Here is a 15,959-nt window from a genome sequence, read left to right as displayed (position 1 = left end):
CCCACTCTTTTCCCAGAACTGGGACTTCATAATATTAAAAGAACGCTACAATTAAAGTCATAGGAAAGAAGTGCATTGTCTATGCTAAGTAGGAAGCAACACAAAGGTTTCTTGCACAAGCTGGGACTTTCTCTGAATGACAATAGTCTTTCCTAGCTTTCTCTTTTCTCTCATGTCCTCTTTACTTCCTAGCTTTGATTCCCTTGTTTATTTCCTTTTCGTCTTACTTACACATAGGAGAGAAATTGAATATGCTACACAGTGAGACGGAACCAAATACTCCTCCATAAGGCATGGTCGAATTGACCTTTATGAGCTCATGGGTCCTTTCATGCTATACAGTTATAGCACTATAATTCCTTCTTAACTGCCTCCTAGCTCTCTGGCAACGAATACCATATTACCCTTCCCAAATGGCAAATTCCATAGGGTTAAGGTGGAATTGTAGTGCAATAATTGTGTAGCATGAAAGGGCACCATGTTGGTGGATATCCTGTGATAATGTTTGGGTACGTCAGTCTGTTGCTGAAGGTACAAATTCAGGTACCAAATTCTTTGAACTACTAACACATTTCATTTTTTGAAATAATAATAATATATATGCAACATGGCATCTTATTCCTTTTCTTCTGTTAAGAACATTCGAATCTCTCCTGTGCCCAGCCCATGCTTGAACCTTTTGAAGACAGATCCCTTAAAACTAGACGGAAGGGAAATCTTTTGAGTGACAAGCCTTTTTCTCATCTGCCTAATCGGAGGTAGCAGATGTGTCTAGATGTCTTTCATATCCTTCCATGGAAGTTAAATCAGCAAGAAGATATAATTTGATGTGAATGTGAGGAGGGGAATAAAAGAATATAGTGATGGTATGTATATGTACTTTTGATGCAGCGATGGAGGGACCGTGCTTAAATCAGAGAAAGGACCACGTTTTCAGATAGTTGAGAGTGATAAAGGCTTTGTTTTATCTGTGCAAAAACTGGGACCAGGAAAGAAGACAAGACTGGAATAGTGGTTGTAGCCAAGTCGGCTTTTACGATTTAAGGGTATTTCAGAGCGATGTATTTCACAGGGTGTTTTTAAAATGTTCCTCAGCCTGCTAGATCCAAATCTAGCCATGACAAAGTGGAGGTTTTCAGTTTTGACCCCAAATAAATGTTGGCTACCAAGTTGGCTTGAAGCCGACTCACTCCTTGCCAACATAGGATAGGTCTAAAATAGCCAGAATACTCTGGGTTACCCCTGTTATCAATTACAAATGTAACTTTGCAATGGGAAAACAGTCGTGTAGCATGTTCTGGAGGCGCACATACTTTCATGGCATGCACCACAAATATGAAATACAGACCAAATTTATTTTGTTCAAGTGCCTATTTGTCATTTACCCTGAAAGAAAATTCCATGATATCCTCAAATACTCTTCTGAAGTGGCTTTGAATTTACTTTTAACTCTCTTGGTTAACTCTTTTTGTTAAATGGCAAATGTGCTATGAACCGTACAGTTAAAAGCAAGGATAAATTAGGTGTCATGGAGTAAAGAAATTCAGTGCTAAATGCAGATAGTAAAAAGAGAAAGCAATGATTTCTTTAGGCAACTCATTCCACCTTTTGTTAATTGGGTGCCACCTTTCAGCTTCACAGATGATTGGATAAAATATTTACCATTTGCTTTCTTACACGATATTTATTACATTAAATATGCAGACTTTATTTTATATTATCCTTTCTTCCTTCGTTGTGATTGGATATATTTTTCTCTCTCTCCAGTTCGGAGCTCTCTCAATTGAGTTTACTGTCTTTATTTCTCACCGTAGAGAGGTATCATTTGATGGCGAAAATGGCTCCAGTTCTTCATTTTCTCCCACTCTTAATTTTATTCTCTCAACCGTTGTTTACTGGGACTATCTTGTCCTAACTTGTGACTCAGCTCTCACTAGCACTTGAGATTGAAAATACTGACAAGCCATTGTACACAGGGCAAGGATCAATGTGGTATAGTGGTTTAAGTGTTGGACTACAGACGTTGCAAAACCAGGGTTTGAATCCCCACTCAGCCACAGCAAAAGTAATAGCAATAGCAAGTACATTTCTACACTACCTTTCCATATAGTACTCCCTAACCAATTTGCAATGTGTAAGCCAATTGCCCTCAACAAGCTGAGTACTCAGTTGATGCATACCTTTCTTCTGGGTGTTGCTGCTAGCATATGAGAAAGCTGAGGATGTTCAGCTTTCCCTGCCCATCTGGTTCTGTTATTCATATGTGGCACTGCATCACACCAAAACATTTCCCAGGCTGCTGCTTCTGCTATTATACAGTATGTATGAGAAATTGTTTGTATATGAGAGGGAAAGCAATTCAGGGGGAGGAAAAAGACCCTAAGAGTAACAGAAATCCACTTTGAGTTTTTATCTCCTCTTGGGAATATGCAGTATTGTAGGTAACAAGGTTAGATGTGCAAAGCTAAAAACCGCCATTTATGGCACTGTAAGAGCTTCAGAGAAAATGCATCCTGAGGGAGTCAGACCACTACAAAAGCATGCATATTTAAGGAAATACTCGGTGAAGGCAGTGCATAGTATTTGGAGGGGAAAGCATTCTCCGTTCACAACCCAACAGTTTTGGGTTTTATTTTTTTTATTCTGCATCAGCAAAATACTTGCTTTTTTGAATATTATTTACCATGTCGTGGGTTTATATTCTGTCCTGAGAATTAAAATATAAATGGATGCCTGCATTCAGCCTCTTTGGAAATATGTCATCAGATTAGCATTCCTCTGATGTACTCGGTTTCCCTGTGGCTCCTGCCACTACAAATAGTCACAACCCCAACGGCAGGCTCCTGTCAGCAGAAAGATGCCTGGAAGTGGGTTGCCTACAGCCCTTGTTCCTTGGACCCAGCTGGCAAAGTGTGCTCAGTTAGCTCCAGAGGAGGTTCAAAGGCTGGAAGGTGGAGGCAAGAGAGAATTGTGTCTCTGTGTAAAGATTACAACTTGCAGGCTGCTGACCATGCTGGCTGGGGAATTCTCTGAGTTGTTGTCCAAAAATATATATAACTCTACCAAGCTCTGGGCTAAAGCATGAAATATATGACACACACACACACATTTTGACCATTCTGTTACCATTTTTGTTGCAGAGATGGAATTTTGCGACACCCCACACAACTTGTGCCTCGGCTACCAGGGAGAGATGCATGCTGTTTCCCAGCACGGCTATCCAATAGAGATGGGTTCAGATGTGGACACTGAGACGGAAGGTGGAGCCTCCCCAGACCAGGCCTTGCGGATGTGGATGTCGGGGATGAAATCGGAGCACAGTTCCTGTTTGTCGAGCCGTGCCAACTCTGCGCTGTCCCTTACGGATACTGACCACGAAAGGAAGTCTGATGGAGAGAATGGTAATGAAGCAACCTGGGTAACCAATTGCAAAGTCAGAGGTTCCTTCCTTCCTTCCTTCCTCTCTTTGTAACCCACTATTTAATAATAATTGTTATTGTTGTTAACTGCCCTTGAATCAACCTCGACTCATGGCAAGCCTGTGAGTGACGCATCTCCAAGATCCCCTGTCCGCTACTGCTCTGTAATTTCAGGCTCATGATGTCCCTGATTCAGTTTTTCCATCTAGAGTGCGGTCTTCCTCTCTTTCTACTACTCTCAACCTTTCCCACCATTATTATCTTTCCTAATGAGTTGTGCCTTATCATGATGTGGCCAAAGTATGACAGCCTCAATTTGATCATCTTGGGTTACAGGAAGATTTCAAGCTTGATCTACTCCAGGACCCATTGGTTTGTCATTTTAGCCATCCATGGCATCCTCAGCACTCACATCTCAAATGAGTTGATTTTCTTTTTATCCACTTTTTTCACTGTCCAGCTCTCATATCCAAACATAGGCTCAGTACATAAGGGCAGGAAGCAGCGTGCCGGTGCCGATTCTAGGGTTCGGGAGCGTGCAGCAACACATGCTCTTGAACCCTAGTCTGTATGGACGCCGCCATCATGGTGACCTCCCATCCATATAGGGGCTGCCATGATGACGCCACCGCCGTACAGCGACCAGACGTCACATCATGGCGGCGCCCCACCGCAAAAAAGAAGTGCTCTAGGTAGCTTCTTTTTGGTTGTGTGTCAGTGCTGCAGCGTGCGTCTGCTGCAGCACCAACTCAGGGCAAAGATGGCTAGCATGGAGCTGCCCATCTGTTGAGACCCATAGTAAGGTTTATTAGACAAGACTGTGGACTTTTCCTCCAAGGCTGCATTATCATTTCCACTCCATACAAACACAAACAACAACAAAATTCAAAACCATTAAAAATCTTATTTTAAGACAAAGATTAAAAGCAGTACAGCATCACAAAAAAGCCCTTCAAAGAGTCACAATGTCACAATGACACTTTTCATCCTTTCATGATAAGCTTCATTCCATAACATGTTGGAACGTGAAGAAAGACATCATCAACAATTGACCTTTGTAGATGGACAGGTCCATATGGAGGGAAACTGTCCTTTGGGTATTCTTGTCCTAATCTATTTAGGGCCTTCAAGGCACTGTCATTTTGAAATGAGTTTGGAAATGGACCAGCAGGGATGAATAAACAAAAATGCATTTTAGGAACAAGCTGTAACATTTCTGAAGCAGTAGGCAGCACAGTTATTATACAAAGAGAGAGATGGAGAGAGAGAGATTATTTGCATAGTATAATTTCTTCTGTTTAGTACTTAAAATGTTCAGTTTAGTTTAGAACAATGTCTATAGATAGATTTGGAGGGGGCGAGGAAATCATAAAATTATCCGAAACTGTAAAAATAAAACCTGAAATCTCCAGCCACATTTGGCATGTCGGCACTAATTTGAGCACAGAAGATATTAGAGTTGAATGGGAAAAGCCCTTGTGATGTACGCCCTTTTCACCGTTTGACTTAGATATGTTCTGACACAGGGAGAGTTTGGGTCATTTGTGAAGTTGGTAGTGTAATTTGAAATATGTCCCACCGTTGTCCTTCTTTGTTCAAGGGCAATATCCCACAGATATTTAAGGTTACGAGAGAATTTAGCAAGATCTATGTGGATGTGGGTTGGGAATAATGCATTTTGTATGCGCTTTTTATTTTGGAACAGGCGTTGCTAACCCTAATTCTCATACTCTTTTCACAATTTATTTACAAGGCATTTTGAGTGGATAGCATGGCTTTGCACCTGCTTGGCCAACGTCCAACAGGCAAGAAATCTCCTATGTATTTACCCAAATAATATTTCAGGCCATGGAATGGAAGCCTAGAAAATGTGTTTGCAGCCCAAGGGCAGAGCGTGTTGCTGTGTCTTGGAAATGGGACAGAGTTCTACAAAAAGAATATACAGCCATCAGAAAAATGCATTGTAGGAGAATTTCTATACTCACCAAAGAGTGTGGGATATGAGCAGCAATTCCTGATAGATTTGTGTTTGCGTATACATATACATATGTATTATGGCATCGTAGTCAGTATTCTAGTTGTAAGTTCTTGAGTCTTATTTGATCACAGTTAGCCTTGAGCCTTTATTTTCTGGGCACATGTTTTGGTTTTCAATGGTAATTCAATGGCTAATAGAGAGCTTCTGGCCATTGCAGATAACTCCTCCAGCTGCAACTCAAACGCCAAGTTTAAGAGGGCCTTTTGCAAAATGACCACTGGTATGTGGTGGTTTTATAGTAATGCTAATGAGTGGTGGGAAACAGCATAGCCTCCAACATAATCACAGTATGAAGCCCAGGGACGCATGTGGCCAGGTAACATCATAGCAGGACATGAAATGGCAGGGGTTGGAGTAGGTGGCCCTTGTAGTCCCTTCCAACTCACAATTCTCTCATTCAATGACCACACTATGATGTTACCTGGCCACATCGTCCCTGCTTGAGGCTATGCTGTTTCCCACCACTCATTAGCATTACTCCAGGAGCTGATGGAGATTATCTGACTTTCCAGGCTCCCCATTATGTTCTTGAACTTTGTACTTGACCTGGACCATGTTTGTTGACTCCAGATGCTGTTATCTGACTTGGACATTGCTCAACTGTTTTGGGGACTTAAGGCTTGTATTTATTAAAGTAAAGTAAGTGCTGAACTGTACTTTGCTCTGTGACTTGGCTTGCCCATTAGTTGCTGGCTATCAGCTGTGAAGCGACCAGCCTTTGGCTGGACTGTAGTTTTTTGTGGGTTTTCCAGGCTATGAGGCCATGTTCTAGAGGAGTTTATTCTTGATGTTTCACCAGCAGCTGTGGCTGGCATCTTCAGAGAATGCTGGCATGGAAGAGAGTGGGGTATATATGCTATTCATTGAAAGGAAGCAATTTACATGCTAATCTGTAGTGTTCTGTTGTTAACATGTAAATTGCTTCCTCTCAACCAACAGTATATATATACCCCACTCTCTTCCATGCCAGCATTCTCTGAAGATGCCAGCCACAACTGCTGGTGAAACGTCAGGAAAAAAAACTCTTGTAGAACTCATAGCCTGGAAAACACACAAAAAACTATGGATGCCAGCCATGAAAGGCTTTGCCTGGACTATGTTTGGGGCAGGTACATCTTCAGAGTACTTCTCAGAGATAGTCATGCAACCTTTAGTTAAAGACTTAAAATAAGGAGAATCCACCATAGATATACAGTGGGCCCTCGCCCTATGCGGGGATCCGTTCCCGCGTAAGGTGAATTCCGCCTATGCTCAAGCCCCATTGTAAACAATGGGGCTCGTGCACAGCGGCGCGGCGGGGCACAACGGGCGCGCGCGCCCATTCGATTGAATGGGACGTGCCACCCCTTCCACCCCTTCCACCCCGCGCGCGCCCCGCGGCTTGAGCGCATATGCTCAAGCCGCGTAAGGCGTGCCCGCGTATGACACGGGCGCGCTGTAGTCTATTCCACTATGGAATATATTTTACTGTCAGGATGTTTTTCTTAATGTTAAGGAGGCATCTCCTCTCTTGCACTGTATCCACTGATTTGTGTTCTAGTCTCTGGAGCAGCTGCAAACAACCATGTTCCATCTTTGACATTGCATCCCTTCCATTATTTTTGAATGTCTATCATATCATCTCTCAGTCTTCACTTCCCCACACTAAACATTCTCAGTTCCCTAAGTTGTTCTTCATATGACATTTTTACTGGACCTTTACCAACATGTGCTGTGTCCGTACTGCAGAAATAATCCAGGTTGGCATCAATTTAACTGCCATGACTCAATGCTATGGAAGTCTGGTGACTGTAGTTTGTTGTGGCACCGGAGCTCCTCTGACAAAGGCTAAATGTCTCACAAAACTACAAATCCCATAGCATTGAGCCATGCCAGTTGAAGCCATGTCAAGCTGCATTATTTCTGCAATGTACATGCAGCCTGAATTTGGTCATTGAGCTGAACGTTTGTGCTTCAATTTCCCAGTCAGATCAATTCTCATTGCTGTAGCTATATGATAAGTGGTGTAAAGAACCTGAGCGGACTTTCCTGGTAGTGCATTGCCCAAATGCAGGGATTATGTTCTTCTTTATTTCTTATTCTCATGGAAATCACCTCCAGGGATCTGTGAGGTTTGTGTTGATTCATGCAATACTTCCTTCGTTCGGCCGTGGCCAGAGAACCGCTCTGCAAGGGGTTTTTTCACATGCATGAACTGGGCTGTGGCATATTAAAAAACAGGCCGATTTCAGTGGTTCCTGGGGCTGAGTAAAATATATATTACTAACTACTGGTAAAGAATGACTCTTGGAGAAATCATTGCCTTGTCCAGCTTTACTATAAATAGTCCTCTGCTACCAAATAAACATGCAGTGCATGCGTGATGAAAGAAAGAAAGAAACCATTGGCAGTAAAGCTCCTGGATGTCAGCAGCAGCTGAATTATGGAAGTGAGTGTTGTGCAGTAAGATGGATTTAGTGTGAACATGTTACAATACTGTAGTAGGAAAGGTGTTTTTTTTTTAACAAAATGTATCAACACAGTCTTAATACACTATTGTACCAATGTTTTTTCTGACATAGTATACCTTGTAAGCATATTTGGCAAACATTTCAGTATAAAGAAAGACGTTTGGCTCTATCCCTGTGTACAGGCTGAGGATGGCAGGAATTTGTATCCGGTTTGGGAAAGCTAATATATGTACTCCTGCAACCATACAAAATGTCCTGTATGCTAGAAACATTACATATTTATTAATTCATTAGAATAATATGCCACTTTTCTCTTAAGCAGGGGACTCACAGAGCCTTAAAAGTTGAATAGAAGTTGTTGTTGATGATGATGATGCATTTTGACCTGTGGATTCGGATTTTTAAATGCATCTTGGTAGGGTGGTGGGTTTGTTTGTCTGTCTTTTGAGCCAAGAGCTATGTCACAAAATTCAGACAGTTGGAAAAAAATCCAAAGGTGGTGGCATCCTAATTCACATACTAGTCAAAGAAGTGTGGACCACATTGGTTTGCTTCAAAGTTCAGACCAGACAAAGTCTACAAGTATCTTAAATTTCAAGCACTGCTTCCCCTCAATTCGTAGCATTTGCGCCTGACACTGAGAAACCAAAAACAGCCCCGAACAACAGCAAGAACAACAGTCTTTTAAAAGAAGCAAATGGAGTGAACAGAGAAGAGCAGAAGCATGGTAGAAGCAGTGAGTGGAACAAATGAGACAGATGGCAGAAGGCATAACAGAAATTCGTGGCAGGAAACAGGGAGGTGGTGAGACCAAAGACAAGGGAATGATAGCACTCAGTTTGGGAAATGAGGGGAGCAAATAAAAGCTCATGCAAATAAACTCTTATCTCCTTTCATAACCACACACACACACTTCAACAGCATAGACATTTCCATCATTTGTGGTAGAGATGGTATTTTTAAGTGAAAACACAAAGCGGCTGCACCAGAGACTGGGAGAAAGTCAGCATTTCCTAAGGCGATGGCGAACCTCCTCTGAATGAACCTTGCCAAGAAAACCTCATGGTACGTTTGCTTTAGGGTTGCTGTGAGTTGGGAAAGACCTGAAAGCACACAACAGCAACAACGAGGGCTTGCTATCCTTGTTGTGTATGTAATGTTGTCACCCTCACCTTCCAGATTGTTGTGATGGGGAAAAGAGTGACTATTAGAAACCCCCAGAGCACCTCAGAAGCCCTTCTGTGCCAAGTGATGTGTCCTTAAGTTGTGTTCATATCAGAGGAGCTGGAGCATATGCTTGCATAACAAGGTGCAGGAATGCAGCTTTTGTGTAACGGAGGAGCTCACAGGGATGGTCTTACTTCTCCCCACTTCAGCTTTGGCTATAAGATAAAGATTGATGGACTGTCTAACCACCCTCTTGCAGCAGAGTCTTTGGGAGATGCAGCAAGCGTTCTCACCCAATTAAAAATATACATATTTCCTGCTTTAGATCCTGGTTTATTTCATGCACATAAAAGGAAACGGCACCTTCTCTTTTGCAGATGATGCACAGAATGTGCCAGTGCGTTATGGATTGTTTTCATCATTATGCTCCAGCTTGCTTGCCTGCCTGCTTCTTTCCTTTCCTCCCTTTTGCTTGCAAACAACCCCTACTTTTAAAGAGCATTTTATTCTACAGCTGCACAAGCAACTCTTAGGAACCAATTGCTGGTAATATTTAATATTGCACCGAAGAGTTCAGTGGAACAACATTTTGAACTGAAAGAAATATGATTTATTATGTTTCCATCAGCCATCTGACCTTTGCCGACAGCAGTATGGGTTCAAAAATGCTGCTGCTTGCTTTGCAGACATTTCAAACCATGTCTTTAGCTTGACAGTCCGGGTGGGTTTTGTTTTTATTTTATTGCAGGCAATGAAAATAGAATTTAATCTGATGTCTTATGTATTGACTGATTAATTTCCAAAATATATGGTGGTATAAAACATTAAAAATGAAGGCAAATATACAACTATGAAACACTTATGGTACCTAATTGGCATGACCAAGCCTAGACCAGGATTTGAGGATCTGTGACCCTGCAGATGCTTTGGCACTTCAGTTCCCATCAGCCCCAGAAATCCTGACCAGTATGGTACTGGTAATGGGTGATGGTCCATCCTTCCCCTCTCCTGTTCAATCTTATCCTTAGAGTGATCATTGGTGCTTTGAATTATGCTCCAAACAAGGAAACAAATGCAGACTGCAGAACCACCAGCAGAATCTGCTGCTGTTTAGTGCATCTGATTTGGAAACAGGCTGCTATCTTTTCCACCTCGATTAGCCTCCAAAAAGACTCGGAGCCAGACACGCTCAGAATGCCCTGCAATTGCCAAGTCTTCAGGCTGCAAACGCGACCCAGCAGGGCTGCCAATTTGCATTGGATAACCGAATCTCTGAACATACAGATGGAGTGGCTGTCCCTCTTCTTTAAAAGCTCAAGGGAGAGCTGTGTTGGCTATGCTACAACGAAATGCCATGACACTGCCTCCCCCTTTCAGCAACATCTGTGATTTTGTGGTTAGCGCAAGTACCTAGTGGGGAAAAAGCAGCTTAAATACATATATTTCCTTCCATTTCTCGAGTGGCAGCAAAGTCCTGCATTTTAGCACTGACAATCTGCAGGCTTAGGTTGTTTTGGTGCTGTGTGTGTGTGCATGTGTTTTACTTTTCCATGGGATGCTCATAATGGTTTTTATTTTCTCTTCTTGTGGCTTCATGCATATAGGCTGTATCCTTCTTCCCTAGGCATTCTTTGAACACGTTCAGTTCAACGTTTATCTCCATTTGTATTGATAACTACAGTGATTATTGGTTTATTAACTTGTGCTTCATTCTTCATTCTGGGACTGCAATTCTGGCATTTTCTTCCTCTGAAAAGTAGATCCGGCTGCATTTGTCTAGGTCTCCTCTTTCCTGCTTTTGGATTTCTTCATAGGAGCTAATGTTTTGGAGTGTCTTTTTTTGCTCTTCTCCCCCCCAATATGTTGTCTGATGACTCCATTACAATTCTGATTTTCTTTATTGAATCGCTTTAGGGTATAATTTATTTCTGCTCTTTAGTGCTCCTCATCCATGTCTGAAGTCGTAGGCATTATTTCAATCACTCGTTCTTGTTTACATCTTTCGTTTCCAGTCAGTCTCTCCTTTTCTGTCTCTTAAGCATCCCCCTGGCTGGCATCTATGTTAAATCTTCTGGCATCCAATTTCCCTCTAATACAGACATGAAATAATGTATCATTTCCAGACCTTTAAATATCAAGCCCGGCTCCATCTTTCCTCCTTAGAAGCATGGTTTAATCATGGCGTTAAGATTAAATCCAATAGCTCTATTTAAAAATAAAAAATAGAAAGGGGGAGAGAGAAGAAGAGAACTGTCTAGTGAACATATGAAAATGGCACAGTCGCAAGCAAAATGGCATAGATACATTTCTGTGAAATTACATTTTACTGCCTTGTAGTGCATAGCAAACACATTGAGATTACTAAAGGAGGATTCTAAATGATGTCAGTGAACAATGGCATGGTGGGTTGTTTATGATACACACTTCCAATTATCTGGGGCTTTTCACTTTGTCATCTTCCTCCTTTTGTACTAACCTTTCCTCCAGACCTATTTCCCAATAACCTGCGAATAAGTCTTGTTCATGGCTAGTTCATAAAGCTGCATAACTCTGGGCATTACTTGTGGATTGATGCAGGAGTTGCTGCCTCATCTATGCTGAGGTTTTGGTAATGGGGAAAATGAGCCTTCTGGTACTTGCTATGATTCTCGAGTCAAATGGATGTTTTTCTCTCTCCAGGCTTAGAGGACACTGCTTTGAGGTCAGCCTCTATGGGCCTGGCATGTTGGTCTGTTCACATGTTAGCTGGGATCTTAGGGTTTAGGATAGCACAAGACACTTCAGTATCCCAGTCAGTGGGTGTGATGGTACCAATTCCATTCTATGCACACAAGCAAATTGTATTGACACATTGGAAAACAGCAGAATAGTTTAGGAGATACGAAGTGCACAAATGCACAGTTCTGTGGCACATACAAGGTTTGTCCTCCCATGAATGCAGTGGTGGTGGGGCTCATGTGGGGAAGGTATCCTCCACCTGAGATGGTTTTGTCACTCTTCCTAATATCTCAATGAGATAGTTGTCTCACTCTGCCAATCTATGTCAGTGCTCAGAATTAGTCCTAAGCTTTCTGGATTTGTTGTTATTAAATGCCTTTGAGTTGACCCTGACTCATGGTGACCCTTGGATGAGATCCCTCCATGACTCCCAGTCCTCCACTGCTCCTCTGCGTTCATACCTATGAGCATCCTAAAGTCGATCTATCTACCTTGAGGTCTTCCTTCTTTCTGTTTCCCTCCACCTGTGGATTAAAAGCCTGCTTGAAAAGAAAAGCTTTGCCTGCCAGCGAAAGGAAAGCAGAGATGAGGGCAGCCTAGCCTCATGTGGAAGGGAGTTCCAGAGGTGGGAACTCATATGGTCTTTCACAAGAGTTATTGGTCTTTCAAATAGTCTGGACCTAAGCCGTGTGGTCCTACTGCAGTGTGGTGTAGTGCTTTCAGCATTGGGCAGACTCTGGAGGCCAGGGTTTGAGTCCCTGCTCCACCATGGAAACTCACTGAGCAAGTCACACACTCTCAGCCTTAGATGATGGCAGTTTCAAACCCCCATCTGAAGAAACCTGCCACGAAAGCCCCAAGGGTCACCTTAGGTTTGCCATAACTCCTAAACTTATGGCACTTATGAATTGAAGGCACACAATGCCAGTAACATCAAAGCCATGCGGAAATAGCAAAGTCATATATCAGTCTTAATGGAGGTTAATGCTGCATTCCTGTTCTCATTGGGAGTAAGAGAGTTTACTTCTCTTTAAACCTATATAGCATGGCACAACTTTGGGCACAAGCTTCCATAGCTAGAGTCGACTTCAGCTGCTGAGGCAAACTAGCTGGAACTAAATTGAATACATTATGTGCCACATGATTATCTTGTATCCATGAACTAGGTTAAAAGAAAGGGGGGGGGGAACCTATTGTCACTTGTTGTCTGGATTTTGTGACACATTACTGCTAATAAAATGAAGAGCACACTTAGCAAAACGTGTGTTTGTAGAAGGCAAGAACAGTCTCTCCTTTTAACAGGGAAAATTAATGCCTCTGTTGCTTGGCGGAGGTGTGTATCTTAACAACCTCCCTAGCTCCTTCCCTTTTCAAAGAAGAAACATCTGGTGTACGGTATGTGCCTGTGAGTACCCATTAAATTTAAGTCCTGTTTGGCTTCTGCAAGGCTTTGAAGTACACACAGGGATTGCTTTCCTTTCTGATCTTGCTATTTCTCTATTATCTTTTGAATACTGCTCCCTCAGCCCATTTCGCTCTCTCTTCAAGTAGGATCCAGCGTTTCAAAGGGTAACTTTTGTCGGATGCTGCTTTTGCTTCTCATGTGGTTATTTTGCCATATGGAATACTGTTAAATGCACAACATGGACAACAAGAGCCCCACTCTCTGTGTTACTGTGTACTATGTACTATGCAGCTCTAACAGGGAACTTCACTGCTGAGTTTTGCTTTGGAAGTGTTGGGATATAACAAAAAAAAGATGACAAAAGTATTGTAACTAGGGGTGCATCTTCACTGTAGAAATAATGCAGTTTGAGGCCACTTAAATGATCATGATTCCATCCTACAGCATCCTGGGATTTGTAGTTTTGTGAGGCACCCACAATCCTTGGCAGAGAAGGCTAAAGACCATGTAAAACAACAAATCCAGGATTCCATAGGATGGAGCTACAGGACTTAAAGTGATGACATGCTGCTGTATTTCTACAGTAGAAGTAGCTGCTACCTATACTTCTTATGCTAAACCCCAATTAATAAATTGGTATTTACTTCTGAGTAACCATGTGTAGGACCTATGGTAGGTCTACTACTCAAAAGGAAATGGTTTCTTGTCATCCTTCATACATATCCCTTCCAAAACAATGTTAAAATGGTCAGAGGCTGACCAATGCCTGGTACAACTAAATACCAATTAATATGGATGTCAGTGTGTTTTGAGACATACAGAATACTTCATTACCCTTGGCCACGGACTTTGTGACATGATAACACATGCCAAAGGTATATAAAAGTTCTAACTGAAATTGTAAAACAACCGCAACAATATTTCTTCGATTCGCCTCCCATTTTGTTAAAGGATAACAAAATAGTTGGCAGTTGTTTGGATTTCATCTTCTGTTTCTTGATAGAACAGATTGAGAAAATAATGTATGCGTTTTTTTGATCTATGGGAGTCAGGCTATTTTGTCACATCATGGATCAGTGATGCCGAAACAAGGAATAGATTGGTTTTAGAGTAAATGTTAGTTGTCTTAGGTGTGGGGAGGAATCATGCAGCCCTCCAGATTTTTCTGGACAACAGCTTCCAGCATTCTTCATCATTGATCATTGATTATTGATTGCTGAGACTTTATGGTCAGCAACATTTAGAAGGCCACATGATTCCCACTCCTGACTTACGTTGATTTAGGTCGACTTAGGTTGAATATTCTCTGACAATGAAGCTCTTTTACGTTAAGGTGGTTTAATGTAACCTCAACCTCCATCTACCTGGGAGTTTCTGGCAGCATCAGTATTAGTAGGATGCTGAAGGATGAATGGAGGAACGCTGAACTCTTTTGCTGCAGTGTGTCTGCAGTAAAAAAAACATTGCAGTAAACAAAATTTGAGCTGGGAAAGAGTGGGATTCTACTCTTTTTTCAGCTGTAGATATATGCACATATGCGGTGAAACAAAAAGTAACCCCTGGATGTATTTTAAAGAAGCCTTCAGTGTTTGTTTTAAATAAATTTTAGCTTTTATTTATTATTATTTTAACATGTAAGGATTTCCTAATGCAGTTGCTTCATTTCGCATGGGCCTGTTGTGAAACATGTTGAACCACTCTTCAATTTTGTGATGTAGAATCCTACTCTTATTCTTTCCGTGTCATTTCAGCCTCCAGTGCCAGATTTTCTGTTAAACAGGTGATGCCCAGAACACACTTACTTTTTAAATCCTGTTTACCTGGCTTCTTTCCCTTCCGGCTACTTCCAGGCAACTATTAGTCACAATGTCCTAATCTCATTTTGAATTAAGGTTTTAAGGTATAGCTCTCATAACTATAAACACTCTTCCTCCACTGGAACCGGTTGTTGTTTTTATCAACTGTCCTCAAGTTGGCCTTATCTCATGGTGACTCTGTGGATGAGACATCTCCAAGCCTCCCTATCCTCCACTGCTGTGCTTAAATCCCATAGATTTAGACCCATGGCCTTTCTGATTGAGTCTATCCATCTGGTATGCAGTCTTCCTCTCTTTCTACTGCCTTTCACCTCCTTAGCATTATTACCTTTCCTATGCAAGTCATGCCTTCTAGCAAGTCATGGCCAAAGGATGACCACTTGGCTTCCAGGAGAGTTCAAGTTTAATCTGTTCAGAGATCCATTTATTTCTGCTTTTGCCTATCTGCCGTATCCTCAGCACCCATCTCCAGCGTCGCATCTCAAATAAGTTGATTTTCATGGAACCAATGGGATGGGGTGGGGGTTAAAAATAACCACTATACAGGACACAGATTGATATTTCACACACACATCCACATGCGCGCATCTTCTGCCCCAGCTGACAGGTGCTAGCAAGGCTTTGAAAGTGGTGGACAGTTTAGTAGAAGGGACAAGATGCTTTTGAAGACACTGACATTGCATGAAAGCCAGCAATTGAATCATGGAAGTAATCCATTTTTGAAACCCAAACTGGATTTCTCCCAGTGTTTAGGACTTGACAGATGACAGCAAGGATTTTTGAAAGGGTTTTTTCCCCCTCCAAAATGTCATTGCCTGTCATTCATGTCACAGCATTGTAGCAACTGACAAGTTAAAGTTAACTAGCAGCCACCGCTTACATAGAGCACTTTGATTAACATTTATTATTAAATGCATGCCAAATGTGCCATTTGATAAATCTACA

The 15,959-nt window shown here is 41.9% G+C and overlaps 1 protein-coding gene across 1 annotated transcript in view; it reads left to right on the top strand.

Annotated features, from left to right (window-relative positions):
• Positions 1-15,959, top strand: part of TENM1 (teneurin transmembrane protein 1) — a 292,675-nt gene that overhangs the window by 111,614 nt on the left and 165,102 nt on the right. The window contains 1 exon segment of the mRNA XM_042479300.1: positions 3,141-3,401. Coding sequence (XP_042335234.1) covers positions 3,141-3,401 — 261 coding nt within the window.

Source organism: Sceloporus undulatus, chromosome 7 (assembly GCF_019175285.1).
Source record: "Sceloporus undulatus isolate JIND9_A2432 ecotype Alabama chromosome 7, SceUnd_v1.1, whole genome shotgun sequence".
NCBI classification, from domain to species: Eukaryota; Metazoa; Chordata; class Lepidosauria; order Squamata; family Phrynosomatidae; genus Sceloporus; species Sceloporus undulatus.
The sequence above is the reverse complement of the archived record's forward strand: the minus strand, read 5'-3'. Positions and strand labels throughout refer to the sequence as shown.